General features: G+C 37.9%; 7 protein-coding genes across 8 annotated transcripts; 4 read left to right on the forward strand and 3 right to left on the reverse strand.

The window, feature by feature from the left end:
• Nucleotides 1-8,795, forward strand: LOC131794917 (EGF domain-specific O-linked N-acetylglucosamine transferase). 2 transcript variants are annotated; one of them, XM_059112484.2, is made up of 18 exons: nt 1-57; nt 544-712; nt 1,163-1,263; nt 1,987-2,095; nt 2,274-2,374; nt 2,563-2,667; nt 2,954-3,060; nt 3,653-3,756; nt 3,920-4,012; nt 4,337-4,408; nt 4,514-4,600; nt 4,757-4,825; nt 5,206-5,264; nt 5,368-5,395; nt 5,777-5,868; nt 6,328-6,375; nt 6,453-6,507; nt 7,040-8,795. In XM_059112484.2, exons 2-18 carry the CDS (start codon nt 545-547, stop codon nt 7,223-7,225), a joined length of 1,584 nt encoding a protein of 527 aa, XP_058968467.2. In that variant the 5' UTR covers nt 1-57; nt 544; the 3' UTR covers nt 7,226-8,795. The 2 variants fall into 2 exon arrangements, with proteins under 2 accessions (XP_058968467.2, XP_058968468.2); XM_059112485.2 differs by lacking the exon at nt 1-57 and having other exon boundaries at nt 348-712.
• Nucleotides 7,379-10,597, forward strand: LOC131794890 (melatonin receptor type 1C-like). Its single transcript, XM_059112460.2, has 2 exons — nt 7,379-7,482; nt 9,431-10,597. The coding sequence occupies exons 1-2, from the start codon at nt 7,379-7,381 to the stop codon at nt 10,527-10,529; spliced, it is 1,203 nt and encodes a 400-aa protein (XP_058968443.2). The 3' UTR covers nt 10,530-10,597.
• Nucleotides 10,598-12,811: 2,214 nt separating this feature from the next.
• LOC131794889 (melatonin receptor type 1A-like) lies at nt 12,812-14,073 on the forward strand. The gene has a single exon (XM_059112459.2). The coding sequence runs from the start codon at nt 12,964-12,966 to the stop codon at nt 14,071-14,073; it is 1,110 nt and encodes a 369-aa protein (XP_058968442.2). The 5' UTR covers nt 12,812-12,963.
• A 1,441-nt stretch (nt 14,074-15,514) lies between these two features.
• Nucleotides 15,515-17,539, reverse strand: LOC131794918 (histamine H2 receptor-like). Its single transcript, XM_059112486.2, has one exon. The coding sequence runs from the start codon at nt 17,536-17,538 to the stop codon at nt 16,519-16,521; it is 1,020 nt and encodes a 339-aa protein (XP_058968469.2). The 5' UTR covers nt 17,539; the 3' UTR covers nt 15,515-16,518.
• Nucleotides 17,540-20,313: 2,774 nt separating this feature from the next.
• On the forward strand, nt 20,314-22,066 carry LOC131794919 (histamine H2 receptor-like). Its single transcript, XM_059112487.2, has one exon. The coding sequence runs from the start codon at nt 20,501-20,503 to the stop codon at nt 21,512-21,514; it is 1,014 nt and encodes a 337-aa protein (XP_058968470.2). The 5' UTR covers nt 20,314-20,500; the 3' UTR covers nt 21,515-22,066.
• Nucleotides 22,067-22,256: 190 nt separating this feature from the next.
• Nucleotides 22,257-23,961, reverse strand: LOC131794920 (uncharacterized). The gene has a single exon (XM_059112488.2). The coding sequence runs from the start codon at nt 23,817-23,819 to the stop codon at nt 23,034-23,036; it is 786 nt and encodes a 261-aa protein (XP_058968471.2). The 5' UTR covers nt 23,820-23,961; the 3' UTR covers nt 22,257-23,033.
• Nucleotides 23,962-24,919: 958 nt separating this feature from the next.
• Nucleotides 24,920-27,857, reverse strand: LOC131794888 (uncharacterized). Its single transcript, XM_059112458.2, has one exon. It carries the CDS (start codon nt 27,636-27,638, stop codon nt 25,452-25,454), a length of 2,187 nt encoding a protein of 728 aa, XP_058968441.2. The 5' UTR covers nt 27,639-27,857; the 3' UTR covers nt 24,920-25,451.

Here is a 27,857-nt window from a genome sequence, read left to right on the forward strand (position 1 = left end):
CTCCTTTGAACAATGCGAAATGTGAGGAATACACATCTGAAGAATACACTTAATAGAGTGAGTAACTTCGTCCGTTGCTTATAAACATTAGGGGGCTAAAAAAATCAGCCTTCTCTATAAAATGCAGTGTAAAATAGTGCTTCTGCAGGGCAGCAAAAAGTCTGAAAAGATACCTGGCTAGGTTACATTGAAAATATACCTATACCTATTTTGGGGGAGTAATTTCATGAAGGAAAATCAAATGCCGTAAAGTAGGGGGACAGTAGGGTTTGTGGTATAGCGATATTGGACAATATTTCTTGCGGTATCTGGAATGCGGATTTTTATTGAAAATTCTGCTCACAGCCCTCCACCGTTTTCCATTCTTCTATTGTTTTGGAAACGGGCTGAAACTGGACCTCGACCTAGAATAATCGGCCTTCTTTATAAAATGCAGTGTAAAATAGTGCTTCTGCAGGGCAGCAAAATGTCTGAAAAGATGTCTGGCTAGGTTAAATTGAAAATATATCTAAATTTGCTCCACTTTTTGTCACCTTGTATCAGAATGAAGGCCTCTGTCACAGCACTTGTGATTTTCATTCTATTTATGGACTTCAGTAAAGTTGCTTCCGTCTGGGATCTCCGAAATGTTAATGTTCCACCAAGCCATATTCCTTATTTTCTGAGGAAGAAAGCCGGTAAAATGGGACTCTGCAGCAATGGAGCTTGCCAGGTAAATATTTAGCTAAAAAAGTTGCCCAACTGAGTGTGATGTACGTGTGATGAAGATTTAACTGTATGAGTTACTAGCCTGTGGTCAACCATAGCTTACTCTTCAGATGTCATCGCAATTAGGTATACAAGCAATTTTAAATCGGACGTCCAAAGTATATTGCACGGGCGCTACTCTATTGGCAATTTTTCTCACCTATCAGATATAAAGCCAAAACCGTGTTCGTTTTGGGTTTTTTGTTGTTGTTGTTTGCATTTTCCAGCAATGCAAGCAGTGCCTTTGATCCTATTTGAAGTTCCCCTAAATTCTATATGAAATGATAATTTGTTCTCTAGAAATTCTTGTTGAGCTGAATTTCATTAACCAGGAAACAAGTGTTAAGAAAGTGTTTTATATATTAAGCAAGTATTTTTGTATTAATACTAAATGTAACTGAAATTTTATTCTAAGGATGCAGAGTCAAAAAACATGCCATGTTGGGGATATGAAGATGATTGTAATCCACTGAATCAGTTTTCCAAGCCACGCTGTATTCATCTTCATCAGCCTTGGCAAGTATAAGTGCATAATTTTGATATTGAATGTCACTAGGGTAAATATAACTTTTAGTCAGTTCTTGAGGAGTGAGTCAGTTCAGGGTGTTTGTCTCCCAACTGTCTTTCTCGGTTGTTCAAAATAAGTTGTGGATTTGAAAAGAACACTTTGTTGGAGATAAATTGGAAATTTCTGCACAAGCCTCCAAGGATATAAAAAAAATATCTTTCCAACTGATATCAAGGAAAAACAAAATTCATCTACATGAACTGAAGACCTCAAATTCTGAAATTCTTTGTGGATCATCTTCCCAAGTAGTTGTCTATACAGCCTGGGTTACTTTGGTTATCTTTGAAGATCTTCAAACTTAACCCTTTTAACCCTAAGAATCAGACTAACATCTAATTTCTCCTTACATGTCACCTCTGAATCAAACATTAAGGTCATGAGAATAAAGGAAATGATCAACAACTGAAGATATTCGTTACTGTTAAACAAATTCTCTTTGTCAGCACCTTAAGAAATATGTAGAGAACAGTATAGAGAATATACATAATGATGTTTTGGGTGTGAAGGGCTAAAGCCTCTGGAAGTGGTCTTATTGAATAGAATGACTGCATGCTATAGTTTTGATTTTACTCAATATTTATCGTTTTGGGAAGTACTCTAGATCAAATGATATATTTTTTAATATATTGCAGCTTATTCACTTGTAACATCATACAATTATTTTAATTAAGGGCTAAAACTATGGAGGATCAAGTCCAGTTGTTTTGGGAACAAGGAGACTTTGGTTACATCAAGAAAATGAAAAGTCAAGTTATGGAATTGTGTCAGCCCAAGGAGCTGGTATAAGTTCAATTAAATTAGTATATCACAATGTTTTGCTTCAAAATTGATTAATAGGTTTTAGTAGAAGTACAGCTTGAATGTATTTTTGTATTTTGTAAAAAGATTACAGGAAAATTTTCGACTATAATTTAACTATTTATCACCATTATTTATGTTTATCATAATTGATTTATAGGAAGATTCATCATTGACCTGCACAACTAATCTGTGGTACTGCCAGGCAACAAACATATATTTTGATTTAAGAAATTTTAACCCAGATGCTGCTAATGACAGGTTAGTTACAGCTTACCGTTGAGGTTCAGTTCACAACTTCATTATCATAGACAAGTCAAATAATGATCTCTCTATTTTTAGTATCTTAGCCCCTGTAGATGAAGATAACCTTGAATTTTTCTTATGGACCACTAAAGATTGAGTTATGACAAACCAATTTTTTATTATTGTTTTGTATGATGATTCAGGTTTCGCGAAGATGTGTTGAAAGAGGGGGAGGTTGGAGGTCACTGTCATTTTAAGAAAGACTTACACAAGAATCAGAATAAAAACAAAAGTCCTCTGCAGTCATGGTGAGTAAAGGAAAACCAGGTTGTGGTAGAATTGCATTTATTGTGAACCCTTTACCTCTCAAGATCTGGTTGTTAATTCTCCCCTCTAGCTGCTAATTATTTCCCAATAAATTGGTGACAATAATTCAGTGTTAGATCAAGATAACAACTTCTCCCTGATTAGTTTGAGTATTCTCATTACCTGTCTGCTGAATGATGTCTGGATATTATATGGAGAAATTACATGTTAATCACTTTTGAGATTTAAAGGGTTAATCACTGTTCAATTTTTTGTTTAACTCTACAGGTTTGCTGAACTAGAGCACTTTACATCACTTTCTGTTAAACCCTTACAGGCTGGACTTTGTGATGTTATAGTGAATAGACCGACTGTTTTTATGAAATTGGATGCAGGTACACATTGTTTTGAATCTGTTACAGTAATCATGCCACACTAGACTGTGCAGTTATGTATTAACTATGAAATATAAATTTTGTGCTTTGGAAAGCAAACTTTAGCTTATTATGGACTTACAGTGAGTTTATCGACTGCTGTTAACTCTACTGGTATATTCACTGAAAATCCTGATCCTTAAAAGACAACTTATGTATAATTGAGTTAGTTTAACTCTTATAATTAAAGATTAATAGTCTTTGCCATTCAAGAAAAAAGCTCCAGGATTTAAATCCTTTACAATGAGGTTGTCTAACCCTTAAACTACCAAGATCTGATTGTCAATTTTCCCTGTAGCTGCTAGACATTTCCTTTTGAATTAGATACAAGAATTTGATGTTAGATCTAGATAACTATTAAATAACCTGATAAGTTTAAGTATTCTCATTGTCTGTTTGCTGGATAATGTTGAATGCTCTAGGGAGAAGTTACTTGTAAATCACCTGTGGGAGTGAAATGGTCAATTGATCGTCAGCACACTTAATTATACTTAAATACCAGTTTCATTAGCTTTGATATTTGGGCGAAATTGTTTTTATTTGATGATTTCAGGTATCAACTTGTATCATCATTTTTGTGACTTTGTGAACCTTTATGTAACTCAGCACATGAATGGAAGTCTTAGCACTGATATCAATATTCTCATGTGGGACACGGTAAGACATTATTTGTATTGTATTTGTAACCACACCTTTTGATAAATTCTGATACAATACAAAACACATACTTTAGATAAAAATTAACTAAAATCTGAGTGCATGCAGGCCCTTTCTAAAAAGAACAATGTTAATTTCCCTTGTATAATCTTGTTGTTTTTAGAGTTCTCTTTCATACCGCGATTTCTTCTCTGAAACATGGAAGGCATTTACCCAGCATCGCATTATAAGGTTAAGTGAATATGCTGGAAAACGGGTGAGTATGATATAACATGAAATTGAAGAACAAGCAAGTAACATTTTAACATGACATGTAAGAGAGGAAATTGACTTAACCCTTCAACTCCCAAGATCTCATTAGTAATTCTCCTTACTGTCTGCCATATAATTCTTGTGATGTTAGTTTGTAGAATTTGGTATTGGATCACTTAATAACCCCCTAGTTAATATTCTTTTTTATTCTTGTCACTTGTCTGCTTGGTATTGTATTGGTCCTGTAAGAAAAAATTCTGTCTTGGTCACTCATGATAGTTAAGGGGTTTATATTGACTGCCAGGTGTCAATGTTTTTTTTTTCATAGGTTTGTTTCAAAGATGCTGTGTTTTCATTCAACCCAAGAATGATTCGTGGGCTATACTTCAACATGCCATTGGTAAAGTAAACCTACAATAATTAAAATACTTTTAAGGGAATATTTACATGACTCTAAACTATTCACTGTTAACATTTACAACAGATATGTTTAACAATCTTACAGGTTCCAAGCTGTGTTGGAAGCGGTCTTTTTAAAGCTTTTTCAGAGCATATGCTACATCGCCTCAGTGTAATACAAGACAATCATAGAGTGAGTAAGCTGTGCATGCATTTAAAATCAGGTAATCTAGAGGTTTATTTACCTGTGGCATTTTTTTGTATCCAATTTTGAATTATTTGACATTATTTTGTTTATTTTGTTTTTTTTTATGATTTATTGATTCAATGTTCATTTTCAATTTTTTAGGAAGATGAATTTAGAATAACACTGTTGGATCGAAGCACAAAGTATCGCAGAATTCTAAATAGAGATGAGGTATGAAGGAATTGAACTTGTTTTTCTGGAATACTTGTGCTGTAACACTGCTACTTTCCAAGTAAATGCTTGCTATAAGGATTATGCTATCAATTGTACAGGGACCACTTACTGCTTATATCTTGATATGGATTTTTTTGCTGTGCACTAATGACCTACTATGAACATTTCTTCACTTTTCATATATATTATCCATTTTATCAGTTCAGTTGTTAATACAAGTGATCCTAGAAGAGCAGCCTTGTAAACAAAAGTCTCATAAAGCACAGTTGGTAGAGCACTGGAACTAATACTTGTAAAAGTTTTAGGTTGACTCGATCCTGTTAAAAGTATTCAGAATTTCTTTTTGTTTCACAATTTGTATTGTTTCCAACATGCAGCTTGTGGGTGCAATGATGAATGTTCCAATGTTTAAAGTGAACGTTGTTGATTACACTTGGTAAGATACTTCAACTAAATTGTCATTGCCATATTTCTCCAGCATAGTTTGATACTGTGATTACATTTTAGTAATTTGTTTTGCTGGGATTTTTTCCTTGTAGGAAAATTCCATTCTTGGAACAATTAAAGGTGTGTGAACTTTAAGTTTTATCAGTGACATTTCTCTCTCCAACTGCAGTGTAAATGAATATTGTTAAACTGTAAAAGTAACCTGTGATAGACTGCCACCCCATTCTGGGGGAGAGGCAATAGTCCTCATCATTTCAAGCCACATAAACTTGGATGAGCTACAGATGTAGTAAATTATGAGCCTAAAGGCAGAAAAGCTACTACTGAGAAGAACCTAAGAACTTTACAAATACTAGTAGACTGAAAAAATCTTCATTATCACTCTCTCAATTGTTGTCATCATGATAATCATCTTTATCATTTTCTTCATCGTCATTCTCGTTATTATCATCACGATAGTTTTGTTGTTTGTTTGTTTGTTTGTTTGTTTATTTTTTTCAGATAACGCACAATTCCGACATATTTATTGGAATGCATGGAGCAGGTCTCGCGCATGCGCTGTTTTTACCGGACTGGGCAGTACTTTTTGAACTGTACGTAGTGCAACATAATGTACATGCAATCGCTGTCCATACAACCTGTTGATGTTCCCTTGTGGAAATACCAATTTTTGCAACTAAATCAAAAGTGACTGTTACTCTGCTCCCTATGTTAAAGTGTTTGTGTCAAGCAATTTTCAAATGAGTTTCAATCTACAGCAGTTTCGTAATGTATCTGCTTCTCTTTGCTACGCTTTCTGATTGCCTTAGAAAGTTTAACACCACCCCTTAATCAGGAGCAACACCAAAATACTTTGCAGGCTGCCAGCTACATGTGTTCACTCGGAGGTTCTGCCCTTATGATAAGGTACTTAAAATTAAATTTGATCAAGGAAAGGCTCAGAATACGTGTTCGCCCCTCATACAAAAAGTCTGCCCTATACTGGTGTTCACGATCCAGCGTTGCTAGTACAGAAAAATGCCTAAAAAACTTCAAAATTGATTTGTATTTAGGTATAATACCGAAGACCCTGAGTGTTACAGTGACTTAGCAAGACTAAGGTAAGATCACCATGAAATATGTCTGTAACTGCACTTATGTATAATTTTGTTTTAAAGACCTTTTTTTGTTTTAACAGGGGCGTCAATTACATCACGTGGGAACACAACGAGAAGCTTTATCAGGAAGACGAGGTGAGTAACATGCCACACTGGTTTCTTTGACTCAGCCTGGTTACACAGATGTTAGGAAATTGTTCCTTGTTCGACGAACTAGCCCGGTAAAGATTTACCATTTCTGGAGGTACATCTCGGCCCAAGAGGCTTTGAACATTGCTGATGTTAGCAGTGTGCAGGACACCTGTCACAAGTGGAACATGTTACCCTGTTCCAGAAGCCCGCTTGAGATCTTCGAGCGGTCTAGCACAAAAAATTATTTCGTTTTTAGTACCAGACCCCTCGTAGACCTCCCGCTAGTGAGCTAAGGGGGCCAGGTCGACTCTCGCAGACTTCGTCAGAAGCCTGTGAGGTGCTTGGTCAGATGAGCCCACGTGAGCCTGTCGGTGAGGTACTGACCAGGAGTGTGGCATAGACTAGAACCGGTTATATGACAAGGGTGGAGCTCACATGTGGGTCTCCCTGTAGTTCAAAATGTAGAGCACCAGAAGGAGAAGATTTTGAAATGTATTTTGGTTAAATCAAATAAATATGATGCTTATTTTAACAGGGACATCATCCAACCTTAGGAGCTCATGCTAAATTTACAAATTATGCCTTCAATGTGGACGAGTTCATGAGGTTGGTATACAAGGCGGCAGATGCAGTTAAAGAAAGCCGCCATAAACTGTTGAACAGCACTCTAAGTAGCATTCTTAATGAGAGATCTACCAGCAAGTCGAGAGACGAGCTCTGAGATGGCGACATGAAGCTTCGTTAGAGTGAGTGAAAGGTTCAGTACATCAGTATGGCATGAACTTCCGGTACGTGGGGGTTAGTCGTGAAGGGGACTGTCAACGATAACAGTGACAGATTGTCATGTCGACCTCCACGCCGTGCCTCACTTTAGATGACAAAAAGGCTTACAAAGGGGGGATCACGAGCACCTCAGGACCCCCCACCTAGCTACGCTATTGATTCATGTGAACGTTTACCATCATTTTTGCCTGGAAGGTATACCAGTGCATCGCACACTCCTTACCTCGGCCTCCCTCCCGGCCTCCCACCCTTCAGCCTTCAGCATTTTTCGTCAGGTTCCCTGTCAGATAACCGGTGTCTATCGTTTGTGCTGTTCGGAGAGAGGCTCTGGGAGAATTAAATGACGACGTGATTGAACTCGGGTCGCAAAGGAACACGGGATCTTGTCACTTGGCTCTAAAATGGTCTATTTTCTTAAATATTTAATCGAGCCATTGAACATACCCAGAAGGTAAAACTTCTTAAGTTTCTCTTAAAAGATTTTCGCAGTAATCGTTTTACTATTAAACAATTCTATTGTCTATCAGCGATAGTTCCTGATCCATTTATATACTGACTGGAGAATCTTCAAGGGTCATCGTTATGATTACTATGGACATACTAGATGAGAATTTTTTTCCAAATTTGACCGCATGCGCGCAGTTAAAATAAGACTACATTGCAATAGCAGCTGGGTTTTATTTGGTCAGCTACATTGTAATTCTTTTGATGTATGGCTGGTCAGATACTAAAACATAATTTTCAAAGGTTCCGTATGAATGATGGAAATTGTTAATTATAAATCGTGCATTTAAGTTATTGCTCTTTTGTCAGTTGGGCAGCTGATTACTGTAAAATTGGTTGTCAGTTTGTGCGTAGTATAGACTGTGACATAAAATAGCTTAACTGCGGACGTGAAGCAGCTCAGTTCGTTATTTTTTGTGGGATGTCGTCGAAATGGACATTTCAAGCGCTACCGTGGTTCGAGAGATATATTTGTGCCGTATTTTTTATGTTATTGTCCTCATTACAACTGGTATACATCTATTGATTTACATCTATAAATGTTGATATTTTAGTGTTTCTTATCTAAACGCTGGACTTGGTATTTGTCAAGAATAATTTTAATTCACCATGAAGTTTGTTTTACATCAGAGTACAGCAAACATGCGACAGAAGGATTCACGATGTATAGTTCTATTTTTTTCCGTGTCGGCGAACAGTGAAAACTTTTCGCTACCTTTACTGTTCAGTCTGTCATATTAATCTGCCTAATCAATTGATTTATCTTTTCGACAAAAATTTTGTCTTCACCTTTTTTTTTTTTTTTAATTATTTTTTTCTGGAAAAATCTTGTTACTCAGCACAAACTTTAGATAAAAGTTTTTTCCTTACGATGCTTTCATCAGTAATAGTGTAGATTTAAAGAAGCAGTGCGGAAATTAAGAAAAATGACCATCCACTGTCCTTTTGACATTACTTCAAGGTCCTTCCGCTTCCTATGAGTAAAAGCTCTTCACTAAATTGAATTTTGACGCTGTGGTCGTTTTTATCTCACATCTCCCACGAAGAAGGCTCAAATATAGACTAACACAGTAAGGTTGAAAAGGCAGTAATCGCCCCCTAAAATCGCAAATTTGACATTCGGTATTGTACTTGACTTGCTCCTAATGCAATCACCTGTTATCAACCAAAAAGGGAAAACAATTTAATTAGTTTTAGCCCAGCGTCTTTAACAGAGGAAGATCTCGTTGTATTTCCTCCTGTTGTTCCCATCCTAGTAGCACCAGCACAGGTCTCTTACCTCGGATGCACGATTCCATAATGCAACGAGATTCTATTGGTTGTTACTGAAGTTACTCTTTAGACCAATATAGGGAGGTATAGAAAAGAAAACTTTGCGTCGGTGTTGAAAAATAGAAACCTGAGAATAAGACTTGTTTACTTCAAATCTTTCAGCAATATTTTGAAGACTTTTCGAGTTGGTTCCACACGAATTTTTCAGAAAGACGTGCTGAGAAAGAATGTTAGTATAAACGCCATGTTTTTCTGGCTATGAATAATTAAGATATATTAAAGTTACGGAGTTACAGACGAATGTCAGCTTGTGTCATGATGCCTGGGTAAATATTCTGTCAAACAAACGCGACTCATGAAAACTGAGTTCACAAGCAGAAGATCGTGAAAGGTTTAAAATGGATGTCCTAGATCTTCCCCCAAGAAGCTTAGGTCTGGTTATTCTGGAATGCAGCATTTGTCTTTTGTTAAATATCGGCAGTTTAGTCGGTAATGGCATGCTTTGTGCCGCAGTCTACCGCAATACAAGACTCAGATCCACGACCAACTTATACATCATTGCCTTATCTGTCGGAGATCTCATTTGCGCCGTTCTTGAAATGCCGTTTACCTTTTGGACATTAGTCGTGGGAAGATGGGCCCTTGGTGACGGGATGTGCCAAGTTCACGGTTTTGTCGACGTTTTCTCAACTTACTGTCCTCCGGCGACTATGGGTCTTACAGCCTTCAACAGGTACATCCGAATCGTCAAGACTAATCATTATAGGAAAATCTTTTCTGCATGGCGTTCCAAGATATGGTTAACGGTTGTGTGGTTTTCGCTAGCGGGGTATCTTCTCGTTGCGCGCATAACGAACTGGCAGAGGTATGGGTTTGTGGTTGGTTTTGCCGCCTGTAGTGTTAAACATTACACGGAAAACAGGAAGTTAGTACATTACGTTCTCATTGTCTGCGTGTATTTTGGCGTGCCATTTTTAGTAGCCATTTTTTCATATTGCAACGTGTTCAGGTCAATACGAAGACATAACGTGGAAGTTGCACCAAATCTTCATAACACCCAGGAAGCTGCACAGACCAGAATCTCAATCCAAGAGATAAAAATAAGTAAATCTATTGCCTTTGTTTTTGCTGGTTTCTTCCTTTGCTGGATACCAATGTGGAGTTTGTCTCTCTCCAATCGATTCTACCCAACACCAGTTCCTAGAGTGGTTCCATTGTTGGTGACATTTTTCGTGTTTTTAAGTAGTTCCATCAACCCCCTTATTTACGCGGCGACAAATAATGGATTTAGACAAGAGTTTCGCAAAATGCTGTTTTGTCGTCGCCAACGAAGGCAAATTGTCCCGAGACAAAAAAGAGCTGGGACAATCGTGGAGAACATTGAACTACAGGAGCATGCAGATGTCAGTAGAAATGTCACGTATATGGCCATTTTAAAGATGAGTGCGAACGGAAGCATTCTTTAGAAAAGATATCCAAGATAATTGGACCGCAAAAGTAGTTGCCTTATGAGTTAGTCAATACACCACTGAAGTTAGATATAAACCTAACTGGAAGTGGAGGGACTTTTTAGATTTTCTAATGAGACTGTTGAACTTGAAAACTACTTTTAGTGCTATTACCTTTTTTTCAAATTTTTATCTTCATTTTATCATATTTTTACATTTTTTAAAGGCTTTCTACTAGAAGGCAGAAAGCTCAGTGTAAGGTTTAGATAATTTTTTACCAGGGGAAGTATTGTTGTCCCATCATGCCTTTTAAACCTGATTCCAGTATTATTTTTTTTTTTTTCACATCGTGTGATATAGTTCAACCACTCTGTTGTATAAAGCACTGAATATTTCCCGTGTTTTTTTTTTAATATCGTATGATATAGTTCAACCACTCTGTTGTATAAAGCACTGAATATTTCCCGTGTTTTTTTTTTATATCGTATGATATAGTTCAACCACTCTGGTACTGAATATTCTCATTCGTTCTGCAAGTGATACTACTAGTCCGTAGAATCGTGACAGTGACAGCCCTGGCAAATGCGACTATTACTCAAACTGAAACATGGATCATTCATGCATATGGATGTCAAATGGGAAAAAATGTAACGAAAATAGTAACTCAGAGTGTCACTTCCAAGTCGCCAAGAAAGTCATGTTATTTTACCAGACGCTCGGTGTAGTGACTACACTTTTCAGGTCGAGAATGACAGGTTACGCGATTCACACTGGACATTTTTGATTTCGAAAAACTTTGACATCTTGGCACAATAGTAACACTATTCACGCAGACAATAATTCCAAGCTGTTGTCAAAACAGTACGCCATTCTTTTAAATGTTTTTTATCTCGCGCCATTGTAAGCCAGTTTTTAAAGGTTTCCGACTGTTGCCGAAAGCTTACGTTTTCGATCGTTAAACGAAAGAAAGTTTTTAATCAAGTGACTCAGTCAGTCATTCCGATATGAAAAGCACACACTGCTACACTTATTTTATAGAATTGGTTAAATTTCATAAAATTTTTCTTTCTGTTTCTAAGCAACAACAGCAAGATGCGAGGAGTTCATAGTCTGCTAATCAAATATTTTATTAAGGCTAAGATATTAATGGATTTCATTGAATCAGGTAAAGGCACATTAACACTTCTTGGTTCCCTTTGACAGGTGCAACTGCCAAGAAAAACTTACTGAAGAAGACTTAAACCTTCTGAGGTCCATCAAATATTTTTTTCTTGTTATCGCTGTTTCTAAAGATTTAAACTAAGCGTTGAATAAATTTGAGCCTAACCAGGTGAATTTCCTTTTGCTTACCGCCACCTCACACTGTCAAAAATTGCAATTCTTTTTTCTTCGATGGATTTATTTTAAAAACTCCTGAAGATCAGCCCGGAAAAGTAACATACTTTTTTCATGACTTCCTCATGTACTTTTGTAGGAAATATTATCAACCCTTATTGCGATTATGATTTAAACGCTCAAGGGGGCACCTCATAATTAAAATAGACTCTTCGGAGAAGTTGAGTATGACGGATAGGGATGTCTCTTTTTTAGGCCAGGTGAGCACAAACAGGACATTGTTCACGAGTTGAAGTATAACGTACAGCAAAGTACACCGTGTGTTTAAATAAATTCTTTCCAAAGGCCGATCAGTGTAGCTATGATTCATGATTACTGCTTTTCTGAATGGTGGTTTACTGCTTAGCTTTAAATGACTTAAATTAAAGACATCCGATATTTATTTTGGCGGTTAGTTAGGCTTATTTCAAAATAGAAGTTTTTCAAAGCAGATTCTATTCGCTCTCTTTAAGACTAGACTGACGAGGCGAAATGTTTTCCTGGTTTTCGTACACACCCACTTAATTCATTTGGGATGAAAACACTGACAAAAACCGATGTGTTTGAATTGTTGAAAAGGTAGTAATCGACCACTAAAAATTGAATTTCACTTGTTCCTTATGCAATCACCTACCATCAGGCAAAAAAGGAAAACAATTCAATTAGTCTTAGCCCAGCGTCTTTAACACAGGAAGATCTCTATATTTTCTTCCTGCTGTTCCCATCCCACGTCTCTCACTTTGGATGCGCGTTTTCATAATGCAGCGTAATTCTATTGGTTAATTCTTTATCCTAATATGAGGAGGTACACAAAAGATAACTTTGCGTCGGTGTTTACAAATGGAAGCCTGAGGATAAAACTGGTTTACTTCAAATCTTTCAGCAATATTTTGAAGATTTTTCGAATTGATTCCTCACGAATTTTTCAGAAAGATATGCTGAGAAAGAATGTTAGTATAAACGCCATGTTTTTCTGGCTATGAATAAGTATGATATATCAAAGTTCCGGAGTTACAGACGGATGTCAGCTTGCGTGATGATGCCTGGGTAAATATTCTGTCAATCAGGAACGCAACTCATGAAACTGAGTTCACAAGCGGAAGGTCGTGAAAGGTTTAAAATGGATGTCCTAGATCTTCCCCCAAGAAGCTTAGGTCTGGTTATCCTCGAATGCAGCATTTGTCTTTTGTTAAATATCGGCAGTTTAGTCGGTAATGGCATGCTTTGTGCAGCAGTCTACCGCAATCCAAGACTCAGATCCACGACCAACTTATACATCATTGCCTTATCTGTCGGAGATCTCATTTGCGCCGTTCTTGAAATGCCGTTTACCTTTTGGACGTTGGTAGTGGGAAGATGGGCCCTTGGTGACGGGATGTGCCAAGTTCACGGTTTTGTCGACGTTTTCTCAACTTACTGTCCTCCGGCAACAATGGGTCTTACAGCCTTCAACAGGTACATCCGAATCGTCAAGACTAATCATTATAGGAAAATCTTTTCTCCATGGCGTTCCAAGATATGGTTAACGGTTGTGTGGTTTTCGCTAGCGGGGTATCTTCTCGTTGCGCGCATAACGAACTGGCAGAGGTATGGGTTTGTGGTTGGTTTTGCCGCCTGTAGTGTTAAACATTACGCGGAAAACAGGAAGTTAGTACATTACGTTCTCATTGTCTGCGTGTATTTTGGCGTGCCATTTTTAGTAGCCATTTTTTCATATTGCAACGTGTTCAAGTCAATACGAAGACATAACTTAGAAGTTGCACCAAATCTTCATAACACCCAGGAAGCTGCACAGACCAGAATCTCAATCCAAGAGATAAAAATAAGTAAATCCATCGCCTGTGTTTTTGCTGGTTTCTTTCTTTGCTGGATACCAATGTGGAGTTTATCTCTTCTCAATCGATTCTACCCAACACCAGTTCCCAGAGTGGTGCCATTGTTGGTGATATTTTTCGTGTTTTTAAGTAGTTCCATCAACCCCCTTATTTACGCGGCCACAAATAATGGATTTAGACAAGAGTTTCGCAAAATGCTGTCTTGTCGTCGCCAACGAAGGAAAACTGTTCCAAGACAAAAAGGAGCTGGGACGATCGTGGAGAACATTGAATTACATGAGCATGCAGATGTCTGCAGAAATGTCACGTATATGGCCATTTTAAAGATGAGCGCGAACGGAAGTATTTTTTAGAAAAGATATCCAAGATGAATAGAACGCAAAATTAGTTGCTTTATGAGTAAGTCAATACACCATTGAAGTTAGAAATAAACCTAACTGGAAGTGGAAGGATTTTTTTAGATTTTCCAATGAGACTATTGAACTTGAAAACTACTTTGATTGCCATTTCCTTTTTTTCAATTTTTATTTTCATTTAATCATATTTTTACAGTTTTTAAAGGCTTTCTATTAGAAGGTAGAAAGCTCAGTATAAGTTTTAGATTATTTTTTTACAAGAGGAAGTATTGTATTATTATTATTATTATTATTATTATATTATTATTATTATTATTATAAACACACTGTCAGAAATTGCAATTCTTTTCCTTCTTCGGATTTATTTTAAAGACTCCCGAAGATCAGCCCGGAAAAAGTAACATACTTTTTTCATGACTTCGTCATCTACTTTTGTAGGAAATATTATCAACCTTTATTTCGATCACGATTGAAACGCTCAAGGGGGCATCTCATAATTAAAATAGACTCTTCGGAGAAGTTGAGTATGACGGATAGGGATGCTTCTTTTTTAGGCCAGATAAACACAGACAGGACATTTTTCACGAGTTGAAGTATAACATACAGCAAGGTACACCGTGTGTTTAAATAAATTCTTTCCAAAGGCCGATTAGTGTTGGTATGATTCATGATTACTGGCTTCCTAGGTAGTGGTTTCCTGCTTAGTTTTAAATGACTTGGATTAAAGACATTCAATATTTATTTTAGCGGTTAGTTAGGCTTATTTCAAAATAGAAGCTTTTCAGAGCGGAATCTATTTACTCTCTCTAAGACTAGACTGACGAAGCGAAATGTTCTCCCGGTTTTCGTAGACACCCACTTATCTCATTTGCGGCGAAAAGGCTGACGAAAAAAATTGTTGTTTTTCGGTTGGTTAATAATAAGATTCTCAAAGTCTTCAAAGACAATTTATCTCAAAGTCAATTCAGTCCCTTAAAAATCTTGAGAAAATTAATGTATAATGGTTCTATTATCGGATCGCCACTTTCTAATTGGAAAAACAGAGCACCCTATGAGGGAAAAGCCGAAATTTATACCATCAATTAATTCTTGACTTTGTTAAAGGAAACCAGAAACTCCAGCTAGTAGTATTATATATCAAAACATCGTTTTTTATTGTACAATCTTGTTAGCCGGATAAACGTAATCGAATTATTGCAAGTTCCATTTTGACATATTGTGGCTAATATATGCAGAGCAGTTTACTTCTTTATTCTGGCTCTTGCCAAAAGTTCTCTTTATTTGCCTCCCCAGGTTGTTGGCAACCACTTAACTTTTCTTGTTTGACAGGGCCTGTATAAATAACTAATTTTTCAAAAATTTTACAAAATTCTTGCTTCTTTACTAACGTCCCAAATGGATCAAAGGTTTGGTGTCCTAGATTAACATTAATTAAGCTACTGCTTCTCTCAAAAATTAAAATAACTAATGAAAAAGATAAAAAAAAGGTTAATGAAACACAAAATACTAAGAACTAATTAACTCAATGCATCATTTATCGACATTCTAAGGAGTGTTTACATTCAATTAAGTCAGGATATAGAAGAATGGAGTTTCATCCACCTCTGTTCTATCAAGTTCAGATGACAAACATTTTTGTGTCAAATTTTAAGCCGACTGATCTAAACTAATCACTCGGTGTCACTAAGGTACTAATGCATGATCGCAACTGTCTTAAAAGACCTACTTGGGATTTTTCTTTTCCAGTCGTTTGCTGTCGGGTAAGCTCCACCATATTTGTAAATTTATATCGTTAATTAATTTTGTCTGGAATGAGCTATTTAGGAACCTGTGAAGGACCAATTTGTTAAGTTTTTGTGCGAATAACAGTGATCTATTTTAAATTCAAAAAGTTCGAAAAATTATGCATATACAGCATTGTCTATCACTGAAAAAACCTTAGATGTAACTCATTAATTTTTAAAAGGTGTGTTGAATTAAAACAGAATTTGTCACGTTCTAGGTGAATTTTGGCGACAAATTCTGTGGTCGCTCTAGATCACTAACACTTAATCATTATGATAAGGATGAGTTACAGAACATTGCATTAATTAAAGATAACAAACATGAATTTCAAATGCCGCAGTTGATAATTCACATGTTCGTTTCCAATTCTTGGCCTCTGTTTTCATTTAAGTTTTAATTACCTGCTCTGGGATGAAATTGGGAAAGTGAGTTTATTTGAAAATTTTGCGGTTCAGGATTTTCATGCAAATTTTTGTTTCCTTTTCTATGAAAGTGGAGGCGTTAAATGGTAGGTTGGGCTGGTGGAACAAAATAGGTCATGGGGAGGGTTAACGCCAATTCAAACTTCAATTTAGTATATTGTAAATATTTATAAGTTATCTAACATTTAACTGAAAGGGCTTCATTACATGAATTTCAAATGCCACAGTTGATAATTTACATGTTCGTTTCCAACTCTTGGTCTCTTTTTTCATTTGCTCTAGTCACTTTGAGTCCTTCAACAGCCAGATCGGAACCTTGGATACGTCTCTTTTTCCACCAACACAGCATTCTATAGAATTCATTTCGAAAAGCTCGGTTAGTGGCAGCGTAGATAAAGGGGTTAATTGTGCTGCTAAGAAAAAGAAGTTGTATCGCCGCCAACTGTATGCCTCTAGGGGCTGTCTCGCGCGAAAAGCGCATCCAAAACAAAAACGCCCACATGGGAACCCAACTTAGCAAAAAGCCAGCTATGATAAACGCTAAGGCTCGGCAAACCTTAATCTCTTGCACCGAAACTTTTCCAAATCTGTTCACGTTCGTCTCCAGCGAAGGCGCAACGTCATTGTTGTGTTTAAGGGTTTTAGTGAAAATTTTATAATAGCTATAACAAGCGATGGAAAGTGGGAAGACCAAACTCAGCGCGAATAGAACACAGTAGTGAGCGAATCGACTCTCTGCTGACATAAAAACCACGCTGCAAACTGCGAAACCAGGAATGAATTCAAAACTGTTAAATTTTGTTATTTGCCCCAAAATGATGTAGAGCGCTATGGTTATCCACAAGCTACTCAACCAAATTTTAGACTTGCAAGGTGAAAATATCTTATTGTAGCTATGAGTTTTGACAATCCGCATATATCTGTTGAACGCCGTCAAACCCATAGTCGCAGGAGTTACATATGTGATGAATACATCAACAAACCCTTGAAACCAGCATAAGGCGTCGCCGAACATCCACCGACCGGTGATCAAAGTTGCCGATGCCAGTGGCATTTCTACTGTTGCACAAAGAAGATCGCTTGTTGCCAACGCAATGATATACAGATTGATTGTAGATCGAAGCTTAGGGTTCCTGTACACGGCGAAACATACCAAAGTGTTCCCTATTACACTTATTATGTTCATTGTGAGACATGCAGTTGACTCGACGATAACAACTGCTAGGCTTCGCCCTTGTAGCTCCAGCGAAGTCATCTTTACATCACAAAGTAGGCGGATAATGTAACAATGACACTTCGGTGGGTCTTCATAAGCATTATTTTTTAAAATTAGATTGCTCTGCAGGAAATGACGTCATTTGGGAAAGCAGCCAATTTAATTTATCCACGAAATGAGATCCAGATTGAACATTTCCGCCATAAAACTTAAATTTACAACAGTGGTCTCGGTGTTGTGGCTTAAGTGTTCCAATCTGCAAACATTTATCAGATTTAGAAGAACGTGCAGAAGAAGGCAGCTATAAACAGTTCTTTTATAGACATGATATGTTTCATTCAAGATTACTTTTTCTTTGGTCAGCTGTCGCGCGATATCAAGGTTGATTAAACAAAACTACATGGAACCTCACGTAGTTTAAAGATGAAAAGCTGTTTTGTCTGTCAACCATAGAGACACTACTACGATTATCTTGTTCACTTTTATTACATCAGTGAACGTTCTTTCGTTTCCAAGTTGTTACGATCACTTAGCATTTTTCTGATAAAAAAAAAAATTAATCACCAGCTGACCGAAATCTGAAACGTGTTCCGGCTTTTAAAGATAAAGTTCAATCAAATGACCAACGAAATATCAATGTTACATGTATCCTTTATGGATACTATTTATTACCAACATTTTACTTCCTGTAACTGCAGCTTCGACCGGTTCTGTACCCTTTTTTTCAGATTTTTCTTTAAAAGAAAGAAAAATCCTTTGAATTTTGAGTCGTTTAAAATTTAACAACTCAAAATGTTCCCACGCACTCTTCAGTAGAAGCCTCTCATATGCATTACTCGTTCAATTACTCGAACCGGAAAGTTCTACAATGATCAGTTTTACCTCTTGTCGTGTTCTGATGGATGTGTTATTTATCATCCTTGAATAAGAAAAGACACTATGTTTTAATTTCCGGCCTTTCAAACCTAAGGAAGTTTGTCGCAACCATATTAACGCGCAAATGTGTTTTTGTGATAATGTCTTGATTTGCTGCAAACTTTTTGATCCATTATTCGAGTACTAACAATCTGGTAATACTATGAGTATATGAAGCCGAATGGAATCACGATCGAATATATCCTTGAGAGAGTGGGCGAGCTAATAACACTTATAACTCCCAGAGGTGAAAAACATGTAAAATCTCTTCGTGAGACAAGAATATCATCGAACAAAACCGTTGATAAGAAAGTAGAAACGTTTTAGCAGGAGGGTGTTATAAGTTGATGTCAGTCCAAACTCTCTCATCTAATTTACAAAGGAGTGTATGTTAGTCTAAGAAGGAGTATTAGGGAAAATAGGTCATCAGATATTAATTGACAGTGAAAAGTCATATTGCAACTTTTGAAAGTGCAGATGTCTACGATTTTTTCCATTAGTGATTGAAATACACTGTAAATAGCCATTTTGGGACTTTTTGAGGTTGGAAGTGTTAAAGGAATATTATTCTATGGTAAAAAAATTGGGATCAAACATAAAAGTGAGAATGAAGAGGCTTACCATTCAACTCATCTCGAAATCGACTCATATCAAAAATAAATATTGTCAATTATCGATTTTTAATTCTGGCTAAAATATCTGAGAGCTCCTCAACAGAAAAGCAATTTTTTTGTTAGTCATTCCTGATTTCTTTTTTTCTTCCTTTTTTTCGTGTTTTTGTCAAAGCAGAAGGTAATGTCCTTCGCAGCCGATACAAGGTCCCATCAGGCAATGCGATCCCTCCCCTCCCCTCCCCCACACAGGAGAACTCGTTTCTGGGTGAGGTCAGATAACGGCTGTAAAGGAGACTGGGTAATATTCTGCTACAGATCATTTCCTTAATTCTCATAACCCGATGACTGATACAAAAGACAAAGTCAGAACACAAAGACATCAGACATTTCATACAAAATCTCTCAGCACACCCTCATGGTATTTCTTAGTCTGCTTTCTAATTTCGTTCCAGATGCTTTTTAGTAATATTTTCCCTATTATTTATCGCTTTTAGCTCTGTGGATTGGTTCTTGTCTTTTGCATTTTGTCTTTGAGGAGGAAAAACGGGACGTTGAAAAAAGCATCTGTAGTTGATGGAAAACAATAAGCAAACTAACTAATCTCCTCTCGAGTTTCAAATTTCCTTTGGATTAAAAACTAGTTAAAGCAATGTGGTACCAGATAATGTCAATTAAACTTGGGCTTTTTCGTGATGGCACTGCATTTTCGGACCATTTGTTCGTGACGGCAGCTTCTAAATTTATAAACAGCTTCCATCTGCCGTTTCTGCCAAAACAAATTTCACAGTTTTGCTAAAAGGCTTTAAGTGATATAGCTGAGGAATCTCTAGTGTGCTCGTTTGCTCGCTAAATTTTTTTCCCAGCTCAAACGTTTCCGATTTGAAAATCAGGCTGAAAAATAAGGAATAAACAATATTCATTTAGAATTAAGTTTTAATCACCTGCTCTGGGATGAAATTGGGAAAGTGAGTTTAGTTGAAAATTTTGCGGTTCAGGCTTTTCATGCCAATTTTTGTTTCTTTTTCTTTGGGAGTGGGAGCGTTAAATGGTAGCTTGGGCTTGTGAAACAAAATAGTTCATGGGGATGGTTAACGCCAATTCAAACTTTAATTCAGTATATTGTAAATATTGATAAGTTATCTAACATTTAACTGAAAGGGCTTTATTAATTACGCCTGCGATATAATTTGCTTCCCACCTGTTTCCAATGAAAGGATGAACAGGTCCTAATTCATATTCAGATAGGTAACTGAAGCCTCTCAGAATAACATGACAATCACTCACTAATAAAATTGTCAAGCTTTCCTAGCATCCTGTATTGATGTAAAAGGAAGGTTTTGATATAGACTTAGCATCTGTTTTGTTTTGGTATCAATGGTCTCAGCGGAGGAGGTACTAAGCTTGAAAGAAGAAAATGTCGTTTTTGTTTTAGTTAAGTTTAATCAGGCAGGGTGAGAGGTTGCTTTTTGATCATGCCTTCGATGCACCTACCTGATCGAAGCTTGGTAGCCGTCATCTTCGAGGCGATTATTTTCCTCACAATGTGCGCCGTAAGTGTCACAGGAAATACTCTGGTGCTTTTGGCTGCGTACAAAAGCCCTAAACTGCGATTGACCACGAATCTGTACATCATAGCTCTGGCAGTGAGTGATTTGGTCTGCGCAACTGTAGAAATGCCGATAGCTGCAACAACAGTAATCAAGGGAAAGTGGAACTTTGGTGACGGAGTATGTCAGTTCCAAGGTTTCGTTGATGTATTCGTTACGTATGTGACTCCTGCGACAATGGGCTTAACGGCGTTTAACAGATACATGCGGTGTGTCAAGACCCACAACTACAACAAAATATTTGCTCCTCGAAAGTCTAAGATTTGGCTGACTTGTGTCTGGATATCTTTGGCATCGTATCTCGTCATCGCCCGAGCGACAAACTGGAATAAGTACCAGTTTATTGCTGGTTACGCCCTATGTAGCGTAACTTTTACAACAAGAGAAAGAAAGTTTATTCACTACTGCATCGTTTTCGGCTTATATTCCCTCTTACCGTTTTCCGTCGCCTGCTTTAGTTATTGGAAAGTTTTCTCCAAACTCCGCCATCACAAACGTCAGGTTCTTCCATCTCTTGAGAACAGCGTTAACCCTCAGAGCCGATTATCTGCGCATGAAATCAACATAAGCCGGGCGTTGTTGTACGTGGCAGCAGGATTTTTGTTCTCTTGGATCCCACTGTGGGTTTTCGCATTTTGGAAGCGCTTTTCTCCAGAGACAGTTCCCAGATTTGTAGAGTTAGGTGTCGTCCTTATGTTATTTCTGAGTGCCACAATAAATCCTTTTATTTATGCAGCCAACAGTCGCGTTTTGAGAGGAGAAATTGGCAATTTAATTTGTTGGTGGAAAGTCAAAAGGAGTACAACGATAAGATATGATCACGATAAAAACGCTAGACAAGAAATGAAACAACTACAGGTTCATGAAGATCGCCGGTAACAACGAAAGAAGTACGGGTCCACATCTAAACTGAACGTTTGTTTCTATTCAAACAGTCTATGCCCGTCGGTAAGCAATGCTCAATATCTACGAAAGCTAAGAAATGCAAAACTGAAATACGCGATTTAAATTTATCTACCCAGCCAACTTTACGGGAGGAATTGCATATAAATGTTTATGAAGTTAAATTTACTGAATTGACGCAGACCAATGATAAAGCTAACTAGGGTAATCCGCTGGGCATGAAACGACAAGTGAACTCTCTAAATGAGTATTTCTTGAAACTGATTATTCGAAATTCGCTGTAAATATATATTAACACATTAGTTCTTATGGAGATCATGCCTCTACATTATTTACATTCAAGCGTTTTACTATGACGTTTCCATGAACATGTTTAATAATAAAGAACTGATAGCGTTGGTATAAGTAAACACAGCCTCCTTTGTTGACATTGACTAAGCAAAACCCACGAGTAAAGTAAAACCAAGTTGGTTTCATTCGCCGAAATTAAAACAAAACAAATCGAGTCTGTTAAACGCCGAGGTACTTGCTGCCTAATTACAAACGAGGTTGTTGATGTTTTATTTAACGTTTAAAATCAGAAGAAATCAATGAAGATTGGACATCTAGATTGTCAAGTAACTTTTTATCTCACATAAAATTAAAAAATCTATTATAGTGCAAAAAAAGAAGAGAGAAGTCTGGCCGGATGTTCCATTTCCCTATGCAAACACGGTTGGAGAGAGGCGGCTTTAATTTGTGTTTGTGTTAGGACCACAGTAATCGCTGGCCGCTGGTCACGATTTATTGCAGGATAGAGGCCGCTTTAAGGTAACTGTCGCGAGACCTGAACCAAACTGAGTAGTCACAAAGTCCAATCACAAAACAGGAAAATATCAAAGGAAATACAAATAACGGTGAGCGCATTAAACGGCAGGTCTCCCAGTCGGGTATAGGGATGTGGTTCTTTGAAATTAATTGATCCAGCGCATGACGCGAATTTTTTCACCAATCACAGAGCAAAGGAAGGTTGAACCATTACAATCCCTGATTACTTTCAGCCGCGAATCGAAAATTGCGCTTTTTAAATAAAGCAAGCATAACAATATTGTTATTAATACCTGTTTACGCGTATGAATGAAGTTCAGTGGTCAAAGTGGCATGAGTTAAAGAAACAATGTCTCAGTTCGACTTAATTGTAATTCATTTTGGTGGTGTTTAGATTCGGTCCAGTTTTAGAGGCACCTTTTTTCTCACTGCTTCCCCTCTCTTAGACCTTTTTCGCGGCTGTTCCACCATCTGGTTGTTGTACTGCTTTTGCTCTCCAAAGTACAGTTCCATGCATCGGGTGGTGATCCTGTCTTGTCTTGAGGTGTTATTGTCATAGCCTTGGAAGGTTATTTTTCTTTCCCTGTCAGTCCATAGCCGCTCACAGTTTTGTTCACGATTTCACTTTTCTGTTCATTTAAATTCCGCATTGATCCGCTTCTCTACTTTATCTTCCTGACTGTTTCCGTTACTTACGGGAGGACCTTTTCTTTCTCTTAGGTTCAATCATTTCATCCACTGATTCATCTCCAGGCGAGGCAGACCTGCCTTCATGATGTCGTCTTTTTCTCTCCGTTAGGGGTGAGGATTCTACATAAGTTACTCGGGGGGGTCCGTCATCTGATATCTCTAGCTTCAGATCTTTCATCTCTACCTCTTTTTCGTCATACTCTGCACCTTCGTTTCTCTTCTCCAACAGTTTCCCATTCAATGGATTCTCTTTTTGCAGTATTTTGAACGTTCCTTGCGATACCGGAAGTCGTTTCTCGTTTCCATTGACACTCTCAAGCTCAAACAGGAAGCAGCCAATATTCACACTGTAGGAGTCTTTTTCTGACTGCTCTAAATTGGCGATGAATATCACGAACCTCTTCAAGTTGTAGGTGGGCATGTTGTTCCACACAGTATTCTCGTCTCCCCCGCTTGGCCTGGCGAGACCAAGTTGATGGTGGGAATGCCACTCGCCGATATGACAAACGCCTTCACTTTTTGTCATGTGCGAACCAATCTCCTCCAAGTAGTTGATATCTTGGTAGAAAGAAACTGAAGATCTTCGACAATTTTGGCCAGGACCGACAACAAACTGAATAACAGCGGTGTGTTTGTCAGCCCACAAACCAAACAAATCTCCACCAGTTTCGATGTTCGTTTTCTTGAGCACCCAAGCGCATAGCTGTTTGAAATCTTCTTCATAGATCACAACTTCAAAGTTCCTCGGATGGTCGTCTTTCTCCCCTGAGCTAAAAAAAGCCATCACTGCAAGTGAAAATTGAACTGTGGCTGGTTTGAAATGTAGTTCTAGTGACTTTTCGCCAACAAACAATGCCCTATAAGAATATCGTAATTTCCGAGAAATTGTGGTATGACCGTAAACAAACTCGATCGAGTGATGATGTAACAGAACTAGACGAACTTTCAGGCCATGCAGACATAGCTTAGAATAAACGTTTTCGGCTTCCGCTATTTTTTTGCGAGTCAAAGAGGCTTCGAAATTTCAGTTTTGCTAATATTTTTCAGTTTCGTTACATCCCTCGGGCTAATATAGTGATTCTTTTGTGCGATTTTCCTGGAAGAAACGGAAACACTTGAGTGAATGCTTCTGCGTGACCAAAAATAAAGGTATGAAAATTAAAAAAATCCACATGATACTTTCTTTCTCTGAAAAGGATGAAACGGTTTTCGTGTCCAGCTACAAAACCAATTAAGCGTCTCTCACACCCGTAATAAAACTAACCAGAGAACAACGCAATACATCATTCCAGGGTCGGTGTGAAAAATTAACATATTCGCATAATCTTTCTGAAAATTCGAAAAACTGCCGCCGTACGACAAACATGTCAAAGCAGACCACAAAGTAAATAAATCTGACAGCTTTTCACATCTTTTTGGAACAGTTTCATCTCAGAATCTTTACCGATTGATTATGCAGCTCGGTCCGCAACAACAAACCTGATGAAATTGTGCATGATTGTGTGACAATCTTTTCCTGTTTATTCTTCATATTGGTCACGAAAGCCAAATGTTACAACGTGACGTACTGGTGTCGAATTTTATGTAGCAAAAAGAGGCTCCAGTGAGTTTGTTTGCGGAAAATTTGTTTTGCAAGAGCGAGAGTATGTCTGAGCCTTTTTTGCGTTTCGGTGTTGCCTAAAAGCCTAAAATCTTGTTGTCATGGTAACAGTGAATTTTTTTTAATTTTTTTTTTTTTTTGATGACTTAAGGTCTTGTTTTTAAATAAAGGAATTGCCCAAAAAAATTTGCACAATTTTAATTTAATCTTATGCATTCAGTACTCTTTGGGAGTTGATATAATCCAGGTTATCAATAATTTCACTAGGTACAGCTTATGACATTTATGCTGTGGAGTAGATAAAACTTTCCTTTTAAAGTACCGCGATTCAGAGCTTAATACTAAGCATATATTTAGTATTAATTATTTGGTTGCTATAGATGCAAATTTTGGATAGAGCCTTATATTTTTATCAGGGTAAATTACCCAAGACACGTTTTACATGATATTACTGGGCAGGGGGCCCTTTTCGATTAAGTTCTTGAGAACAAGCCTTAGTTAACATATTGGCCAATCACAAAAAAGTAAAATGTCACAATGAGCCAATGAAAACTCAAAGTGAGGACATGTAACAAGACTCGAGCCCAAGAAAACGCAGGTTACGAAGTCTAGATATTTTTCATTGATTGTTAAGAGAGGTACACGAGTTCTCTTGACCAATCAGGGAGAAAAGGAAAGTTAAATCTGTGCAATCCCCTATAACTTTCAGCTGTGAAGTGGAAATTGCACTTTTTGAATAAAGCAAGCATAAAGAGTACCGTTACAAACAGCCATGTTAGTTTGAGTGCAAAGTTCAAAGTTCAACTTGGTTGTAATTCATTTTGATGGTTTTTTGTTCATATATTTGGTGGGGCCACCTTTCTTTCCAATTCCACCCTTTTCTTCAACTTTTTTCATGGCTTCTTTACCAGCTGGTTTTACTGGTACTGCTTTCCCAGGCACAGAACTTGACGGCGGTGTTCCTGACTTGCTCTTAGGTGTAGCTTTTGTAGCCTTGGAAGATTTTCCTGGTGTTGGTTGGCTGCTTCCAGCTTTACTGGCATCATTTTTTTGCCCTTCCCTCAGTTTGTCCTTGTCGCTGTCATGTGGCTTTACCTGCTTGTTGGCACCACGATCCGACCTCTGACTCCTAGATTTGGTCTGTTTATCTTTCATAGGCGTCTCCCCTTGCCCCGACACATTTTTGTTTGATCTTGACGTTTGATCCTGATCAAGCGAATTGAATGCTTTGTTCGAGTCTTTACCAGGAGGCTCCGCGTTATCTGCTGATTTTTCTCCTTCTATCTTTGCTTTCCCTCCGTCTTTGTTTGACACTTTACTTGACTTTCCTTCTTCGGTCCTATCATGGGAGGCGTTGTGATCATTTGCATCACCCTCCGGTTTTCTACTGTTAGGTTGGGTTTCATGTTCCTGGTCTTTTTCTGGAAGCTGTTGGTCATCTGTCGAGTTTTCGCCTTCTACTTCACTTATGTTTACATTTCGCTTGTCATCGTTAGACTCTTTGTTTGATGTTCCTTCTTGGGTCTTATCATGGGAAGCTCTAGTGACATTTGCTTTACTCTCCAACAATTGAATGCCAGGTTGATCCTCATGATCCTTTTCTTTTTCCTGAGGTAGTGGATCACTCGCTAGGTTTGTTCCTTCCCCTCCACTGGTCTGTGCATTTCCCTCGTCGTTTGTTAGCAATCCGTTTGAGTTTTCTGCTTGGCTTCCATGAGAATCATTACCCTCATTTGAATCACTGGTGGCTGTCTTGTGGGTGTCTTCTGCTCTTGTCGACTTTCCTTGTTTGGGGTCATTTGCTTGGCTTCCATGGGAATCATTAGTCTCATTTGAATCACTGGTGGCTATCATTTGGGTGCCTTCTGCTCCTGTCAACTTTCCTTGTTTGGGGTCATCTGGTTGGCTTCCATGAGAATCATTACCCTCATTCGAATCACTGGTGGCGGTCTTGTGGGTGCCTTCTGCTCCTGTCGACTTTCCTTGTTTGGGGTCATCTGCTTGGCTTCCATGAGAATCATTAGGTTCATTTGAATCACTGGTGGCTGTCTTGTGGGTGTCTTCTGCTCTTGTCGACTTTCCTTGTTTGGGGTCATTTGCTTGGCTTCCATGGGAATCATTAGTCTCATTTGAATCACTGGTGGCTGTCTTGTGGGTGCCTTCTGCTCCTGTCGACTTCCCTTTTTTGAGGTCATCTGGTGTCATGTTTTTCTTTCCCTGAGTGTTTTCGTTACCAACGGAACTAGCTCTGGCGTCTTTTCTCGATTTCTTATTATTCTTTTTTCCTGATTCATCTTCAGTTTTAGGCCTCTTGTTTCCCGAGGAGGAGGATGTTTTTGTGACATAAGTTACTTGTGGGGGTCCCTCGGGAGATATCTCCATCTTTAAACATTCCATTTTTATTTCAATCTTGTCATGCTCTGCACCTTCGTCTCTCTTTATTAACAGTTTCCTATTCAATGGATTCTCGTTTTTCAGTATCTTGAACGTTCCTTGCAATACCGGAAGTTGTTTCTCTTTGCCATTGACACTCTCCAGCTCAAACAGGAAACAGCCAATATTCACATTGTAGGAGTCTTTTCGTAACTGCTCTAAATTGGCGATGAATATCACGAACCTCTTCAAGTTGTAGGTGGGCATGTTGTTCCACACAGTATTCTCGTCTCCCCCACTTGGCCTGGCGAGACCAAGTTGATGGTGGGAATGCCACTCGCCAATATGACAAACGCCTTCACTTTTTGTCATTTGCTCACCAATCTTCTCCAAGTAGTTGATATCTTGGTAGAACGAAACTGAAGATCTTCGACAATTTTGGCCAGGACCGACAACGAACTGAATAACAGCGGTGTGTTTGTCAGCCCATAAACCAAACAAATCTCCACCAGTTTCGATGTCTGTATTCTTGAGCACCCAAGTGCATAGCTGTTTGTAATCACTTTCGTAAATTACCACATTAAAATCCCCTCGCTGCGATTTGGATGACCCGCTCAACCACGACATCATTTTGAAAAATGGTTTGACTGGTCTGAAGCGTTTTTTCGAAGACCTTTCGCTTACGATCTACGCGTTATAAGGATTACTGCGGAAGTTGGTTTTCCGGGAAATTATACCGTGACTGTAAAATATGCAAAAATATCGCTTCCTTACAGCTTCAATAAACTTGTTGGCACAAGATGTATCGTTACCAAACAGGCTACGTTACTGATTTTCGAAAATTTGAGC

Source organism: Pocillopora verrucosa, chromosome 14 (assembly GCF_036669915.1).
Source record: "Pocillopora verrucosa isolate sample1 chromosome 14, ASM3666991v2, whole genome shotgun sequence".
In the NCBI taxonomy this organism is placed as follows: Eukaryota; Metazoa; Cnidaria; class Anthozoa; order Scleractinia; family Pocilloporidae; genus Pocillopora; species Pocillopora verrucosa.